This window comes from Bolinopsis microptera, chromosome 1, assembly GCF_026151205.1.
Source record: "Bolinopsis microptera isolate Bmic1 chromosome 1, MBARI_Bmic_1.0, whole genome shotgun sequence".
NCBI classification, from domain to species: domain Eukaryota; kingdom Metazoa; phylum Ctenophora; class Tentaculata; order Lobata; family Bolinopsidae; genus Bolinopsis; species Bolinopsis microptera.
In genome coordinates, this window is record NC_087072.1 from 17,363,092 (window position 1) to 17,382,174 (window position 19,083).

General features: G+C 37.1%; 1 protein-coding gene and 1 non-coding gene across 3 annotated transcripts; both read right to left on the minus strand.

The window, feature by feature from the left end:
- Nucleotides 1-2,947: 2,947 nt before the first annotated feature.
- On the minus strand, nt 2,948-9,408 carry LOC134826145 (T-complex protein 1 subunit eta-like). 2 transcript variants are annotated; one of them, XM_063838434.1, is made up of 13 exons: nt 9,351-9,408; nt 7,052-7,205; nt 6,756-6,862; nt 6,451-6,576; nt 6,037-6,089; nt 5,777-5,916; nt 5,310-5,506; nt 4,994-5,127; nt 4,690-4,842; nt 4,413-4,535; nt 3,746-3,837; nt 3,495-3,620; nt 2,948-3,258 (listed from the first exon to the last, which is right to left on the minus strand). In XM_063838434.1, exons 1-13 carry the CDS (start codon nt 9,363-9,365, stop codon nt 3,053-3,055), a joined length of 1,626 nt encoding a protein of 541 aa, XP_063694504.1. In that variant the 5' UTR covers nt 9,366-9,408; the 3' UTR covers nt 2,948-3,052. The 2 variants fall into 2 exon arrangements, with proteins under 2 accessions (XP_063694504.1, XP_063694503.1); XM_063838433.1 differs by having other exon boundaries at nt 2,948-3,273.
- Nucleotides 3,880-3,951, minus strand: Trnaw-cca (transfer RNA tryptophan (anticodon CCA)). Its single transcript has one exon. It is a non-coding gene; the product is annotated as a tRNA-Trp (tRNA).
- Nucleotides 9,409-19,083: the final 9,675 nt, after the last annotated feature.

The following is a 19,083-nucleotide window of genomic DNA, read 5'->3' on the forward strand; positions in this document are numbered from 1 at the left end:
CCTGTCACGTGTCACTGATTTAAGAAGTTTTCCGGTGTTGTGGCGAATACCCAGGTCTCTATACATTGCACAACTCATACCCTGCACATGTGTGATTGTGAAGCCTTGTTTTCCCCCGTCATTTATATCTAACTTAGTAATCCCCGAGGCTTTGCTCGGCGATGTCACTACTAAATATATCCCACCCTCACAGAGCTACATGCGACTCTTTAACTCGTTCCAATCGGATAATTTGCCAGTGATTTTCGCTTGAGTCAATGTCAAGGTCCAATGATACCTCTCATAATATGCAGGAATACTCCCTGGTTTATATTCTCTAGTCTGTCCACCAAATTCATTAACCTCTCTTCGCCACGTGACCGGAGAAATACGTTGGGAATGAACTTTATACCGCCCATGATTATAACTCAGCCTTCGTTTGGATAATGGTGAATTATACTATAAATATTAAACATTCCATGTGTGCAGCTGAGTTTAACTCTGAATCAAACCATTCGTTACTTCCTCTGACGTCATGAATCATGTCTATGACATTTTGCAAAGTCCGTTTAATCGATCCCAACATACTGACGTCACCTAATCATAAAATCTCTTTAACGTTAAGCAACAACTTGCAATATATTGCTAAATCTGTTTCTTAGAAATATTAAGCATATTATGCTTTGCAGTTTGCACCTAGAAGCTTTATAATGTATAATATTAAGACGGTTCTTTGTTTTAAGGAAACAAAGGATTTGAGAGAGTTGACAATTTGTCCCTCATAGAGCTCTCACCCGCTAATAACAAGCCTCGGTTCATTTTACATGTACTGTACTGAAGTATGCGTCCAGATGAGCTGCTTTACATATCAATAGAACTGCTGCCGTACAAATAGAACTGGATGGAACGGCGCCACTGGAACTCAGCCTTTACCATTATAACCCTTTACATCATCCCTAGCAGACGAGCTTGTAAAACCGTCCTACTTCGGAGCTGTTCACTAATTCCAGTAGACAGAGGAGGGAAATAGTTATGTAGTCTGAGAGCATGTGCAGTCTGTCACGTTTTAAGGAAAGGATTGTGATGAACGGTCCCAGATACGGCCAAATTCAAGAGTTACCAGTCTACTGGTAGTTCGTTAAGTCAGACGTAGAGATAGGGAGAGAGGAAGAGAGGGAAATGAGGAGGGTTTATAAGTAGAAAAAATAGGATAGATTGTGATGTCAATGATCAGAATTAGAGTACAGAGAGACGCTAGGCAGCGATAATAAGACGCTGACATGCGACAAGCGATTAAAGAACCAGGAGAGAGTCAGAGAGTGGACATCTGGTGTGAGTGTAATAGTGAGTATAATAGTGAGTGTAATAGTGAGTGTAATAGTGAGTGTAATAGTGAGTGTAATAGTGAGAGTTGCAGTGAGTGTAGAATTGTATCCTGTGTGGCCTCCGTGGTTGTTCAGCAGGCTGTGATAATTCAACACGCGTAGTAACACAAAGACTAATACAGAGAGTAGCACAATAGTTTATATACAACATCTAATTTATCCCTAAATCCCATGTGACAAATGCTTTTAAATAACCACGCTCCACACTGTTCTAATAAATATATTAGTGGTATTTATCAGCCCTTATTAGGACCTAACTTTTCTCCACCCCCTCAAATGACCAATTGAACAGCTTGAAACCCGAAAGTATTCACACCTCTGTTTCGTACGGGGACGCTGGTTATTGGAGAATATCCTGAACAACAGATCAGAACGTCAGAGCGACGTCAATAGCCCGAATAGCAGCCGTAATGATATAGTGTACATTAACGCAACACTCGGCCTCCACTACTCCAGTATACCACCTGGTGGCTGGCAGATAATTCACATTTGAGTAACTCTGGACTAATACACGTAGAGAGAAGGCAGCGAGTACTGTGTACTGTAATATAAAGCTAGCATTTCCGTGCCCGACCGGAGTGTAGTATACATTTGGGAGATTGTTAGCAGTGTTCAACAATAAATTTAATTTATACTGTAAATGGTTAAAAGCTCGCAATCTTTGGTAATTTATCGTGATCTTATTTAGTGGAAGAAAGTTTTAAGTGTACCGAATTATAAATGGATATACCGGGATATACAGTAGTATGTGAGACTCGATAAGTTTATTAAAAAGTCTACCCAGTGATCAGTAAATAAATAAAAAATACATAAAGTACATAAAGTGAGATAATGAACTAAAAAATGATAAGCGGGCCAACTAGATTCTGGAAAAGTTCAACGCGCATACATTTACAATTTACATGTTATGGAATCAAAACTAGATCATATCGGGTGCTGAATTTTAAGCTCTCCAGAAAAAATATGTGGCAGAGATGCTCAAATACACTAGCTTAGGTGGCAGAGATGCTCAAGTACACTAGCTTAGGTGGCAGAGATGCTCAAATACACTAGCTTAGGTGGCAGAGATGCTCAAATACACTAGCTTAGGTGACCTGCCTCGCAAATACTTTGACATTAGATCAAAATTATACCATATTAGTTTGATTTGTTCAGCCAATTGCAAACATTCATTAGATACGTTTCTTGAAATATTAAAAAGTGACAACCGGTACTGATTACTAACCGAAATTGTAGCATGTAATATTATAATTCGGCTGCATTGTTTCAATACCATTAATTCATAAGTTACACGAACATCATGACGGTAGCGTAATTCAGAAGACCGCGCGCAGCACATAAAATTAACTGCGATATGCTGTGTGACAATTTGCGCGCTTTCTCGACGCAACGCATTAAAAGGGTCTACCGAGAGCAAGATTTCGAGCTCATGCGTTGTGCAAAGCACGCCGTTGTGACAATTCTGCTTAATGTAATTAAAATTAATTTACGTCGGGTATGTTACGTTCATTCAGGCTAGTTTTTAAACGGTTCTCTAATTTCCTTAATAATACAAGTATCAGATAACAAATTAAACTCCGTGATTAAATATAAAAATATTATACAAATACTCCATATTACAAATATAATACCGATCGAGTGAACACATGAAATAACAACTGTCCTGCAATCTCAAAACTTTTTACATACTAAAACTGATTGCCAGGTAAAGCATTTGGAGCCTTGTAGTTGCTGTTGGGGTTCTTGACAGTCTCGTCGATAGACAGAATTGTGCAACATGCTTCACAGGCAGCTGTTAAAGCGTTTATCTTGACGATAGAGGGTTCCCAAACACAAGCTTCGAAGTTATCGGCGATGTCTTCAGAGGTGATGTCCACTCCCATCCACTTTCCTCCTGAAGAAGAATCATCTAGAATATGTTAGTAAGGGCAGCAATCAAGGATAGCAATACTAGTACTATACGGTCGAAATTGAATAAAGAATTAGATTAGGTAAATGTAGTACATGTAGTAGATTTACATTATCTACTTCTTCATTCAATTTCGACTGTTAAATTCAGCCACTAAAAAAGGAGGAGAAAAGCGACAAAAATAAGCGAAAAAACGTTCCATGCATCCAATAAATACTTACCTTGGGCATGCTTCTGTCTCAGTTTGTTGAGAATTGTGATGGCATCAAATCCAGCATTGTCACACAGTTGTCTGGGAATGATCTCGAGTGCCTTAGCATAAGCTGTGATCAGCAACTGTTCTTTTCCTGAAACAAGGAGCCTTTAAAAAGGAGTTTCCAAGAAAAGAGTGTTTAAAAAAGGAGCATGTTTTTTAAATGGTTGTAAAAAGAAATCGCATTAAAGCAAATAAGACTGCACGAGTAGCTGTTACCATGAATTGTCTTGGCGTAATTTCTCAGCTCTTTGCTGAGTTCCATCTCGATGGCACCACCTCCGGCAACAATCGAGTCGTTCTTCAATGCCCTAGAATAGTCAAAAATTATTACTTAGCAATGCAAAAGAACTTGACCCCGACGTGATTTGAACACGCAACCTTCTGATCTGGAGTCAGACGCGCTACCGTTGCGCCACGGAGTCATATGTCAAGAAAGTAATATTTCCCTATTTAATCATGATATAATTGCAACGTCCCCATCACACTGGTTCGATTATAAGTCAAGTTGGGTGGTTGTGAGAGGGACGAATCAAATTTATCCGAAAGGTCGTAACCTTCCAAAAATGTTTATGTTTGGCCGGCGATTGAAAAAGTGAAAGAGAAATACTCGCAGGAGGTGAATAGAAAATTAAAAAAGGCTTTAATATTTGGAAAAACTAAGCCCTTCTGATTTGAATGCAGAAGAAACTCACTTCGCCTCCCCACCCCCTCCCATCAGCAATATTATCCGAATGTCATTTATAACCGATCAAGGTTGCACATAAAAATATGGAAAGTTCAGAAGCCTTCAATAATTAAAAAATCGCTGACCGATTAGCTGAAATGCCTATTCATGTTGTGGCTCTGAAAGTAAAAGGTGTATTTTAACAATTTAAACAATTACCTTCTGACGATCATGATGGCATCGTGAAGAGATCGTTCTGTCTCGTCAATGAACTGTTCCGCTCCTCCTCTTAGGATGAGGGTACAAGTCTTTGCCTTGGGGCACCCCGTGAACAAATTGTACCTGTTAGAAATAACATTCAGATTTCAGATTACATGTTCCACAGCCGGCAAATATTTAGAAACAAGGAATAACATCCACGAAAAACAGTTAAAATTTGAAAAAATTAAAGTTGTCGGGGGGAAATCTATTCTCTATACTACTAACTGAAGCTCACCTTTCGTTACCGATCTGAACCTCCTCGAACAACTGGCACAGACCCATGTCCTGATCCCTGATGTCGTTAACAGTGGTGAGGATAGTTCCTCCGCAAGCTTTTACTGTCCTGTTCAGATCCTCCTGTGTGACTCGGCCCGCACAGAAAATGTCCCTGAGTGAGGACATTTTAGAATAATGCTCTGGTTAATTATCTATAATATCTTTAATTGAGATGACAGAATGTTTCAATTGTGCTCCTTTGTGTAACGGTCAAACTTTTAGTCCCAATACTCTTTAGTCTGAATACTTAATTTAGTTCATACCTGTCAGCGAAGTATTGTGTGGCGACATCGCCAATGGGGAGTTTTGATAGGATGATCTTGGCTCCTGAAGCTACCATCAGGTCGAGCTTAGCGTACAGAATGTTCCACTCGGCGTCAACGATCCTTTGGTATTCCTAAAATTTTTTAATGATTCCTGGATATGATTACACAGACTATTGAAAGGGTATTGAATAAACAATTTAAGCTATAACTTACAGCTTCGACCAAGGATGGCCAGCGTACAAATTTAAGAATAAAAGAGAAGCCAAGACAAATAACCAATAAACATAAGATGGATGTAAAATGGTAAACCTACCTCAACATTATCAATCCTGCATTCAGCGTTGTCACGCTCTGCTTTAAGTTCCAGTTCAATGTTCAAACTCAGGACCTTAGGTTGTTTGTATGTCTTGGGCTGCATTTCAAATCCAGCGTATGAAAAGGTTTTCTTGAAAGCGACACCTCCAATTAACTGGGAGTCGGTAACGGATCCACCGGTTACTTTCTTGATACCTGAAAGGTTTTTAATGTTGTAAACTATTTAAGGTGGCATCTTACTACTATTTAACACGATCGAAGAGTGTAGTCAAGGAGTAAAATTGAATAAACTATAATATGTATACCAGTATGAACAAGTACAGAAATTGTAAATCTGTTTTAACCTAAGGTTTAGGTCAAAAATTGTAACTGGAGAAAATCACTAGAAATGAAAGGTTTTGTCAGCTTACTTACATCACGACAAAAAAGTGGAAAAAAGATAGTTTGCCACAGTCTAAAGCTCACCAATCATGTTCAGAGGGAGAAGAGTATCAAGACACATAACTGCGTCTACGACCATATCAGAAAAGAAATCTTTGTTGTAGGCGATGAGTTTGGAGCACATGGAGGTGGAAGCACACTTCTTCAGAAGTTCACGCTGTTCCCTGAACAAAATAATTGTGTAATGAGTTTAACACATAGTTCAGAGTCAAGTAGTCTCGTTCACGAGCGCCACGATCGCGAAATGAATTAACCAGAATAATAGAATACTATCAGAAACTTACATAGGATCGTCCCTCTTAACTGTCACTTGAACCTCTTGGATTTTCTTGAGAGCCTGAAATGGAGATATTTAATAGGTAATAAATTTACTCGATGAAAAAGCAAATTTTGTGAGTTTAGCGCATGAATGATGTAGTCGTTGAAACTATCTTGCTAGAACATTCCAAATTTCAGCACGCAATATGCGCGCATTTTTGTATTTTTGAATGGACTTGCGACTTAATACTGTCACCGCGCGCTACGTTTACGACTCGATAAATGTCGTTATTACTTGATTTCGTCAATATCAAGCAAGCTTAAATGAAAGAAAGACTTCAGAGACCAGTCTAGAAACCATTGTTTCAACGTATTCAACGAAACAATATGAAAATAATTACGTTAAAACGGTTACTGAATAAAACGGAAAAGAAACTAACAAAAGCGGTGGCTTTTCTGAAACTTCTGATGATTATTTGAGAGTTCATTCCATCCTCGATGTAAGGCTTGGCTTGCTTCATGAATTCTCCAGCTAACAACGTAACGGTCGTTGTACCATCACCAACCTGTCGTTCATTAACCGTTATACCATTGAAGGGTGATTCAAGGAGTCATAAAACATGGGACAATATCTTGTATTTAGACTTTCTATTGCAATAAAATGTAGATTTGAAACATTTTCTCAAATCGAGAACGGAAAATTGTAAAGCTTGTTGCCATGGTAACATTGCTAAGTTTTGTGTACCTCGGCATCTTGAGATCTAGCGATGTCGACCAATGTTTTGGCTGCTGGATGTACGATGTCCAGTAAACCAAGGATTGTGGCACCATCGTTAGAAATCGTTACTTTCTCTGTAATTAGTTTCAGAATCAATTCAATGGATAGATTACTATTAATTTTCTAATAAACAATATATATTCCTAGAATCAAAGAATGTATTAATTATGTGATAATTATGTATCATCACTCGAAAGTCTACTTGGTAGAGGAGTCTTACTTGTCATAATAAAGAAACCAGATGTAGATAATTAACTCCTTACCTCTGCTATCCACAATGAGTTTGTCCATGCCTCTGGGACCAAGAGTGGTACGGATAGCTTCCACTACCATCTGACAAGCGTTGATGTTGCTCACTATTTGAGGGACTCCCTGGGAAGTGTCAGTTCCCTCCTTCAACAGGATGATTCGGGGTTGCTGCGAAATGAGAGATAACGTTTAATTATCTAGTAACTAACAGTAAAAAGGTTTGTAAGTTAAAACATATAACAATGTGGTTTAATTACGTAAGTTAGATCTAAAGTCAATTTATGTTTAGTGACTTCAGTAATATTTATCATGGGACTTGACTCCTGCTCCGGACCATTACAGAAACTAGCTAGGTGAGATCAGATATATGCTGTGTAATTATGGATGGCATGAGACACAATTGAGATACTGGAGGTCACCAAAATGTACTACCGGTAGTAAATTTTAAAATAATAATAATAATAATAATAAGTAGGAATTTATACATCGCTTTATAGCCATAAAGAACTCAAAACCCAAAGATTCAGTTCAAACCATCTAAAGCGACTCATGAGTAACATGTACATAAGAACTTATTTTTATGAAGTATGGATTTTATGAGAAAGGTAATACATGATACTTATACAAATACGTTTTCAAAGAGATGAGTTTTTAGTTTCTTTTTAAATAAGACGATATCGGTTATGATCAATATGAACTGTCCTGGACCGAAACACAGTTTGGACGGACTTTCTCTCCGATTTAGGACTGAAGTCATTACAGATTACAACATGTGCACAGGCGGGTCAGAGGAAAATTTATTGAAGCCTAAATAATTGTGAATGGATTGGTTGAGTATGGAGAGATATTTTTAATATGAGTAGATCAGGAAATAAAATTGTTAGCACTTTATTTACAATATTGATAGAAATATTAGAATGCTGTCAAATGCTGTGAAAGTTGTTATAGACACTAAGTTGTTATACACACTGACTGTGGCATAGACCAATTCACGAGCAAGGCGAGTGCAAACACCCCGCCGCAGGCGAAAAATTTTGAATTTTGTAAAGGCATAAAAGCCATGGAAGCAATTTGGTTATAGAGGTCTATTTGAATTCCAAACAAATATTTCGAAATTTAGGAGTAACTTCTCAAAAATTTCCTCTTTTTCCTCCCGTTTTTTCCTCCCAAAAAAATTTCCTCCCAGAATGCCTGGCAAGATGGCGTGTTTCTGGATGTGGGGACTATGCCGATGATATGGCAGTGATGGACAATACCGGAGACGGGTTGCAAGAATCCACTGACCTTATCGCTCACTACAGCTCTTATGATGGGTTGGAGATCAACACCAAAAAGACAAGTAACTTTGTCTATCTGGGTGCCAACATTAGTTGGAATGGTGCAAAACACTACTATGAAGCAGATGAAGCGTTTTGAGGTTTTCCATCTGACCTCCCTGAGAAGAATCTTGAAGAATGTTGAAGATAAAGTGGTTTTACCATGTCTCCAATGATGAAGTTCTCAGGCGTGCTGGCGTAAAGTCTACAGACACTTTCATGTACTACTAGACTACGGTGGTATGGACACGTAAGAATGCCAGAGACTAGGTTACCAAATTTTCTACTGGAGTGGAAACCTAACTATGGAAAGCGATCGAGAGGGAGACCCCGAAAAGGCTGGATGGCCTGTGTACTCGAGGATGCTGCTAACTTTACAGGTGTTGACAACATCAGCCGAGATGAAGTACGACAGTTAACACTGAACCAAGTGGAATGGAGGAAGCTGTTACGTCGTACAAGAGATGTGTGTGATGCAGGAGACCTCTTCATGTAGCATGTATGTATGTCAAATAACTTTTTATCATAACGTGTTATCAGCTTTGGAACAAGTTGCCATCTTATGTTAAAAATTCGCAGTCTGTTATTGATATTAAAATTAATCTTGATAAATTTAAGAAGATTAACATGTTTTAGTAGACACAGGCAACTTCTGTTTCAGATGTAGTTTTACGGAAAATATAGGGAGTAAATTATATTGATAAGAAGAAACAGTGCAGCAGGTTAAATATTTGCATAATAATCCTTGTGGCCAAAAATAAACAAAACCATAATTAATTGCAGCTGCTTTCTTTGTCCCAAACTTAACAGTAAATCAGAGTTTTAATGCAATAGGGTTCAGCCAAATAAAGTCATGGGCTATTTTGCTTAAAGTAGTCCATTTGACCATTTGCTTGATATACATGTGTATATATGTATAAGGGCTCAAAGTGTTAAGAATACACCATAATACTACAATCTAATTAATTATTTCGAAAAATTAATTTAAATCACTCACCATTGAATTCATCATCTTGAGACTTCAAGGATATCCTATAAAAAAGATTTGGTTAAAGCTTTTGTTACAATAATATCCAGAGAGTATACTATCATTTTGTAGTTCTACAGTTATAGAATCTAGGTCTTAAGCTACCTTTTGCTTGGACTTTAGAGCCGACCTAAGTCAATCAGTAAGTCAGTCTACCTTAAGCTTGCAAGATAAAATACAGTGACCACTGACCAACCTAAAATAAGGGTTAGTCCTAACATTGCAGATGATTAACCATGAATGCAAATGTTAACATAAATTCTCTGTCTTCGAAAAACATGTTTAAATCTGATACAAAATAACACCAATAAGGAATATTCGGTCCACGTCAAAATGCCACTCCTGAGATGATAGAGGAGGAGCAAAACAAAAGAAAATGTTCTCATAAGATCAAACTGTGTAAGGAACTGACACAGTTCAAATCCTCATCTACTTTCTCTTAACCTCTTAACTCTCATCAGCATGTGCTTGGCACAGAGCTCTTGTTGTCTGCGCAGATCTATTCGCATAGAAGAAATCTGGAACTGCAGTAGCAGTCCTCCCACAGGCACTTTCTTGACCCACTGTACAAACTAGGCAGTATGCTTCTCCAAGAGCAGCCAAAAGCCTCCTCGTCTTTCCGTCTATCATGGTCTCTGGCATTCAATGGTTACTTTATTTTGTTGCCCACACAAACTCCGAGTTCCCAGAGTTGTTTCCCTCAACAACAACTCTGGAAACATCACCCAAATTGCCCAATTCTTCTTTACCCAACACCAGGAACAGTGAGTGCTCTTTCAGAAAACGGGGATGCTGGAGACTCCTCATTTAAAAGATGACAGTTCCGCTGCTTTTTTCACGTATCTCCAGAAAGCAAAACATGTACATGATGTTGTCTGTTTATTCATTGTGCTACTGAAAAATTGTATAACACCCCGACTCATCAACATTCAACATGACACCATCCTTAATTTCAACCACAAGTTCTCGCTCTGTCCCTGTGTGAGCATGGACAAGGAGTAACCTTGAAATGGCCATACTCAAACTGTCCTTATAGTATAGGTGAACCATACACCAGGAAAATAATTAAATACTTTAACACCTTGGCAGTCTGTCTGTATTGCTGAAAATTTCCCACATTTACCAGAGACAGAATAGTTTGGCTCATCTGGCAAAACTTCTTAAACTGAAACCTGATCTGCCTCTCTTATCATCATTAATTCTTTTCCATATCAGGTTCTCATTTTGCATTCTATACCATGAATAGTTTTACCGTATTTTTGTTTTCCATAAACATTTTTTTCAAAAAAAGTAAAGATGGTTTGAAGTGATGGGAATTTAGGATGAGTGGGGTAGGTAGGTAGGTTTTTCGTGTCGTGTCAGGTGTCACACAGGAAAATATGTCCTCTTTCATAAAATTACACACAGCGTAAAAAGTGGATTTTGGTAATGCCGTGACTTACATTCAAGCCAGTATCGAGGAATAACTTCATTCGATCACAATTACAATGAATTTAGCATTTATTTTAATGGAATCTTTTGTTGTGCCACTATAATACGTCTGCCCCGGCCCGGTGCCTGCCCAGGTCAATAAAGTAGTCAAGCATCATGATGTTATAACGTTGAGCATTCTCAACCAGCAGATGGGGGAAATCCCACGAAGGACCAAACAGATCTAAATACCTTACTCGGGATTATTATGACCGGGATAAAGTGGCGGGTTTAGGGTAATTTCGCCATATTTTTCCCGAACCACATTTTCACTGGTCGTTAATAAACCCGCCGACTCAGCTTTTAGGGTTCCCAAGGGGTATGGGTTCTCACATTTTAATCGTTGTCTTATATTCACTAAAGAAGACTATTGGGACACTTGTTGTAGGTTTTTCGACTTCATTTGGCTAAAATTGCAAAAAATTCACCTTTTTGCCCAATCTTGTCATATATCCTTATTGTCAAAGTTGATTTAAATAGTATATATAGGCCAATTTTTAATTTCTTAGGTATTGACTATCTCTACATAATGAAATAGGACTCAAAGTAAAAGTAACAGTTAAATTAAAACTTGAATTAATTAAAACTGTCAATAACATGAATCAGTTTCATCAGTCATTTATTCATAATTCTAAACAATGTGAACGATGCATTCTTTCGAAGATTTTCTACAAATTGAGTCATAATGGTTATTTGATACACGTAAACATTTAATGCTAATTCAAAACAACGAATTTTCTAGAGTGCTAGACTACCAACACGTTACTAGCAATGCGAAAATTTCTAAACTTGCTTATTTCTAATAAGGAAATTTACATCTGAGACAAAATTTTTGAATCTAAATTGAAAGGTTGGACACCGGTAAAATGGCGACCGGGAAAATGTGGTGGGTTTTGAGCAATTTCGCCATAAATAAAATAAATAAATAAATAAAGTCAATTTTTACAGCACAGCAATATATATCTAAATATCAGATCCTCTGTAATCATAATGTATAAAAAAAGGAGCTTTTCTCTGTGCTGAAGGATGAATCAAGGCAGATCATGGTTCTGTTAGCAGGCCACCCTAGTTATGGACAATACATATATATAAAATAATTAAATTATAATTTTAAAATTGTGTCAAGATTGAACTAAAACATAACTCAGGGTAAAATAGACGTATTCCCTTCGTCAAATTAACTATTTACAATACTAAACTTAAACGAACTCCGGGTAAAATAAACGTAATCCCTTTGTCAAACTTGCTATTTACAATAAGTTAATAAATTAATACGGTTGAAAATTATTTCATATTCAATAACAATGTAGCATCAATATAATTGATACAAATGAGGAGCATACATAGCAGTGAGAATTGCACATAACAGGAGGACTGGAGGTATGGAGCAATAATGATTGACAGTGCACCTTTCCACTGATGTTCCTAATTTCCTGTAATAGCTTAATAGGCATGGAAATACTTTGATTGCAGGGGATAGATTGGATTCACCTATGTACTGAGATAACTTAACCGAAATAACATAACTGCCTAGATACATTGGCTAGTGTTGGGTGGGATCATGAATTTATCGTAAGAGTTATCCCCTTGGTAATTCTCATCAGTTAGCACCATATTCATAAGAGTTTCTTTGTATAACTTAGAAAATTTCTTAACGTCGTCACACTCTCTAAGGGACTTTGGTAATATGTTCCAGGCCTTAGTTCCTAGATAGTTAAACTCCTTGTGAGATCTTGATTTAGGAGTATAAAGATTGCAGTTTTCTGCCTCACGTGATCCACCAGAAATATACGAGAATTTCCCGATAAAATGCTTTGGACATGTTTCATTGATTATACGGTACATATATGAGCTAAGATGAACCTGTCGTCTCAAATGGAGAGGAAGCCATCCCATATTTTTGTATACATTAACCGACCTCTCTCTGATGTTTACATCTATATTTTTCCCGAACCATATTTTAACCGGTCGTTAATAAACCCGTCGTAATAATCCCGAGTAAGGTAGACAATTAGCAAAATCGGAAAAGTAGACTTGAATTTGTATATATAATTTTTAAAGCGTATGTTATTGCCCACGTTAAGGGGCCTGTTAATAATTAATTAAATTATTAGCTATTTTAGATTTAATAATAATAATATCAATCAATAACATACAAATGGAATAAACTACAAAATATACCTTAAGAGAAGTGTGGATTTGCAAGCTAGTTTACTATGCAAAATACTTAAAATGTATGTAATCAAATGACTTGTGGGTCACCAAAACACAGATGTCGAGTGCAGATGCAACTCCTGTGCAAGCTGGGCCCACCGAAAAACAGTAATCATTTGAAATTACGAAGCCAAAATTAAAAGCAAAATTTTGATATTTCATTATCAAAAACATAAATAAATAAATAAATAAATAAATTCTAACATTTATTACACGCTTCGACATTAAAATATACCCAACAAAGATGTACATTTAAGTCATTCAAGCGAGACTTAGTGTTGAAATACCAAGATTATGGACTTTTATCAGTTCAGATTTTATGAACAAATATTTGCATGAAGTTCCCAAAATTATGCACTTTCATATCAGTTCAGACTTTATGGACAAATATTAGAAATATTATCAAAAGCTAGGTGGAAATAAAACGTCTTTAGAGCATTTTTAAAACATTCTACAGATGATAATGATCTCACTGAGTAGGGTAGTTCATTCCAAATTTTTGGTCCACAAAACATAAATGCAGCATCCGTTCGTCTGAAATGAGGAGCAGGAGGAACTTTCAACAAATAAAAGTCATCATCTAGTCTGGAACTTTGTCTTCGTACTTCCCTTAGATTGATGTGTCCTTGTAAGTACTGAGGGGCTATGTTATTAAGACACTTGAAGACCAGAAGTGATATTTTGAACTTGATTCTGAACCGAACAGGTAAAAAGTGGAGCTTTTTGAGGTAAGGCATGATAGGTTCACGTATATTTTTTCCGTAAAGACCAAAAATAAATCTAGCAGCATTGTTCTGTATCTTTTGTAGCTTATGGAGATTCTTTTCTGTTATACCATAATAGACTGAGTTGCAGTAGTCTATGAAACAGAGAATATTGGAGTGAACTAACTGAACTTTTAGTTCATGAGAAAGCTTTGAACCGATTCTTGATAAGTCCCTTTGATTCAAATAACATACTTTGGACACAGCATTTATTTGAGAGTCCAGATTCATTTGGTGATCGAAAAGGAATCCTAGGTTCTTGGCCTTGCTAACAGGACAGATTGAGAGGTCTCCTAAATCCATTGTCTGGATTGGGCTGACATATGGTCCTATATCAATGAACTCTGTTTTTTCATCATTCAGTTTTAGGAAGTTAACTGTCATCCATTGCTTTATCTCCAGAAAGCAATTTTTCACAGCTGTTAAATCAGGATTAGAACTGTGAACATCGAAAGCAAAGTACACCTGTGTGTCATCTGCATACAAATGTATCGAGAAACCATATTTTGTGACAATTTCCTCAAGATCTCTGGTATACAATATGAACAGTAGTGGTCCTAAAATAGATCCTTGAGGTACACCAATATCCAGATAGCATTCAGAAGATGTGGCTTTTTTAACTTTAACCTTGAATGTGCGATTATTAAGGTAACACTGTAACCAGCGGAGTGCTAGTTCTGTAATACCATACGCATTCTTGAGTTTCGTAAGAAGGAGATTATGGTTTATGGTGTCGAAAGCAGCTGATAGATCTAAAAGTAGAAGCACAACATTCAAGAGTAGAAGTGCAACATGTGGCTAGTTGAAACAAAATACAAGTCCGACATCTATTATATATACCAAAAGTGTACCGATGATGAACTTGAAGAATCACAAATCAGTAGTTCGCGCAAATGAGTTTTAATAAAACCATTAACTACCTTGATTTAAATATTAATATTTCCACAGAAGGACTAGAAATATCAGTGTATAACAAAACTGATGATTTTAATTTTCATGTTGTATCCCTTACATTTTGTCACAGTAACATCCCAACCGAGGTTGGCTACAACGTTTTTTCAAGTCAAGTTCTTAGATATGGTAATGTTTGCACTAGATTGGATATCTTTACCTCCCATCTTCACAACGTTGTCTGAGGAAATATAATAACGTTTCCAGGAAGTTCGGTATTCTAGATGACCATAACATTATTAAAGAACTCCCCTGATATCTTTTGATTTTATTGAAACACGGGTACTAGCTCTGCTAAACTGAAAAAAATCTGAAACTTAGGTGAATAAGTGTACAACGTGCTAAACCGAAGTTCAGACTGACCAGTGAAAATGGGCGAGCGTACCAAGTGTCATTTTAAAAAAATTAAAAAAGAAAAAAAAGGGGGACCCCCAACCCATGTAGCAGAGACACCTCACAGCAAGTTGACAAAAGTGGCTCTTGCTTGTGAAAGGTGTATCAACTACCCGCCGAGGCGGTGGGTTGGGAGTCCCCCCTGGGATCATCTCATCCGTAAAATTTGACACAATATAGAAGCTACAATAAATTATCTATAAAATTTATATAAACAAACTTAAGAGACCACAAAGCTCGTCTTCTGAGGAATGAGATTGAAGGATACGTCATCCAGTCCAAGGTGCTGGGCTTTTTGTCTTCCTCTGATTCCCCTGAGTGCTGTGAGTGTGCTTCGTAGCAGATCAAACCTGAATCGTGTTCTGATGTGGTTTTTGACCTGGCTCTTAGCTTCTTTATTGTGGTCAGCTATCCTTTCAGAAATACGATCTACAAACACAGTGCAGAGTGGGCCCATACCTCCGGATGTTGTAAAGACTAGTGGGACAAAGGACCCTTTCTCTGACTGAAGTACCCTTTCCTCATAGAGATCTTTCTTCTCTTTCTCATGTGCACTGTCAAGTGTCATTTAAATTAGATGTTTTAGTCAGTGATTTATTACTGAAGCTTTTAATTACAATAACTAATGCTCCTGTAAATACTTCAATTAATTTGTTCCGTTATTCTTTTTCCTTCCTCTTTTCCTTGTCATCCCCTTTAGTTTTAAGATTCTTGCTATAAATGGCTACAGCTAACACTATTAATGCGAAGTACCAAACAACAAGTGGGAGGTGGATCGTTGGTATACCGTTAAATCGATTTAACACCGCAATTCCAGTCGCAAGCCTGGGACCACTACTAGCATTGTCACAACATCTACAAAGCTGCCATATAGCCTGACTGACAATTTTCTCGACTGACTGACAATGTTTTTTCTTTTCCCCATTTAGAATACAAAGATTAGTACATTTTAGCTTATGATTAATATTATATTTTTATCTATAGTTTACCTAGACTAGATTAAAAAGTTCTAATCAAATATATGGCGACTTCAAACCATTGAAGATTAATGAAAATGTTTCGAACAGTATACATGTGATTTCAGCAATGGTAATTGTCTAGCTATAAGAATAGACACCCTCGAAAAATGAATTAACCAATTCAATAGATAAAAATAAAATCCACAAATTCACATCACAACAAAAAGCAGTCTAGACCCCCACCTAACTTGTATCACGTGGTGACCCCCACGGTCGTTTCACTATAGCGTCTGTAGCGTCTTCGACGCTACAGGGGGAGCCGTGCACTTCGTGCGCGGCGGGTCATACAACGTATGACAACACCTAACAAGCACTCCATGGCCTGTTTTAGGTAAACCTTTGAAGATTTACCTATTTTAAATAAAGCAGAGTCTAAATTTGAATAATCAACTCGAAATATATGATAGAGAACGTAGCCATCATCGAAACCGTTATGATCAACACACAAATATTTAAAAAAAAACAAATATCCTCATAAAAAAGGCCCCGACGGTTGAAACCAACTCAAATCGATGTATTTTTGAACATCAAACATACAGCAAGGGATTTGGTTAGGATTAACATTAAGGTCAGTGTAGAGGATTAGGTTTTCGAATAGTCATTTAGGGCCACCCAAAGAACTTGTTAAAAAAAGTTACTTGATTGACAGTCGAGTGTAAAATGATTAATCATCATTTGGTTTTAACCTAATTTAAAATTATGTGAAGCAGTAGATTTATAAAAATGTAAGGGACTAAAAAATTAACGGGTGATACTCGTAAAATATCTGTTCCATATATTGGACCGTCGACGAGTCCAACTCGGCGCGCGTCCTGGTAGGTTGTAAACCTACAAATAAAAAAGTGATAACACGAGTGATTGTATTGTCTATGTAACGCTCGATTTTCACAGATCAGTCAAAATAAAAATAAGCGGAGTGCACCACTAAAAATATGCGCGGCGCACGAACGCCGGCGCACTAACTAAACATACAACACTAACTAAACGGTGCACACTGAATTTAATTTTAAGAATGTTTGGGTTTAGCATGGCAGGGCCAATGCAAAGCTTGGCAGTTGAAACCAAATTGAATTCAAATTGAAATCAAATTGAAATCAGATTAAAATCAAATTGAAATTAGATTAAAATCAAATTGGAATCAGATTAAAATTAAATTGAAATCAAATTAAAATCAAAATGAAATCAAATTGAAATCAAATTGAAATGGATAAAGATTAATCACTCTACACTCAACTGTCACGTGACCTTTTCAACTTAACGGGTGATACTCGTAAAATATCTGTTCTATATATTTAATTGGACCGTCAACGAGTCCAACTCGGCGCGCGTCCTGGTAGGTTGTAAATGGTAAACCTACAATGTACAAGTAGCGCCGCGCACTCAATGAGGCTTCTCACAGATCGGCGAAATGCGCTAATGTGCCTCGCCGAGCTGCGATGAATCAATTAATTCCAATATCCAACAAATTTTTCGGACAGTCTAGTTGTGAAAGCTCTATTGGAAGATCTTCAGAAATTTATTTAGATTATTACATATTAAGCATTAAATGTAAACCTTTTGCATTTTACATCAAATTTAAACCAAACGCAAAAAGCTCCATTCCAATTTCCATATTGTTCCACATTCTCACAAAAACAATGACAAATTGCAAATGAACAGCATTCTTTTTAATACAATTCTATCAGTATCATATCTCTATCTTCAATCTATAATTATATCTGCAAACTCATAATTTAATACCCATACCCACTGCGAGCTGATCATTCGCGAGGTGAAAATGAGCGCTGGGGACGATCTCTCTGAAATTTTACCTGTTGGTTCAGTGGACGATTTTAGCCACAGCGCCTTAAATTTAGCACGATCGTCCATAATCACACAAAGTTACAGCTAATTTAGTGATGTAAACACTCGTCGCAATATACTGGAATTGAATCGAGCGCGTTACTATGGTTACTGCGCGTTGATATGGTTACTAGATTTAGATTAGATTCATCGTTTTAGCGCGCGTAGCATGTAGCATTATTACAATTCTATCATATTGTCATATTATTATTAGATGCACGAGTTTAGCTGCATTTTACATTTAATTTCAGGAATCTGCAAGATTTGTAATCGATTAGATAATATTTAATTTCGTTCTTCATTCCTTGCTTGGCGGTCCTCATTTATGTATGTATTTTACCTGGGAGCGGGAACTCCAGGCTACGCTTTTCATTAACCGGGATGTAATTTTCATAAACCGATTAGAGTTTAGTCAGTATGACATGCTGATCGCCGCCAGACAGTTGAAAATTTGTTTCATACACATAAAATTGATTGTGTCATATCTGAGTTCTTGGCTGTATTTCGAAACCTCAGTCAGTTGTGGGTTTTTACCGGCCTAAATAAAAAGTCAAGTTTACAGGACATTTCTGGGGAACCTTACTATGTGTTTTACTTAACAAGATCAAAGATGCGAAGGTGAGGAAAAGGAAGCGTGCATTCGAGAGCGTATCATTTTGTACATTATATAAATATTACCCCGATCTGAAGCAGGAGGTGACCGGGATTGGCAATTTTGAGTTATCCCGGTCCCGGTCAACCGGGTCAAGTCACATTTTTCATCCCGGTCGCGGTCAAATGCTGATTTATGATCCCGGTCCCGGTTAATTCAGGATTCTTGGTCCCGGTCAATCACTCAAATTTGCCGTGATTTTGACCGGGATCTTTTACATAATTTCATTCACTGTGATTTTAAGTTTTTACTTTCATTCATTGTGAATTTCATCTTTAAACAACCTCTGAGCCAAATAAAACAATGTTTAAAATTGCTAAACAAGTTTAGGTAACTAATATCGTTACATAACTCATAAGTGCAAACTAACATCAAGTTTTCAACTCGGGCTACGCCCA

What these genes read in the sequence shown, in the direction of transcription:
- LOC134826145 (XM_063838433.1), bottom strand. An exon ending in TCTCCCTCTGAACATGATTG is followed by an intron (nt 5,507 to 5,776) that starts GTGAGCTTTAGA and finishes AAAACCTTTCAG; the next exon opens with GTATCAAGAAAGTAACCGGT. An exon ending in ACACAATACTTCGCTGACAG is followed by an intron (nt 4,843 to 4,993) that starts GTATGAACTAAA and finishes GTCCTCACTCAG; the next exon opens with GGACATTTTCTGTGCGGGCC.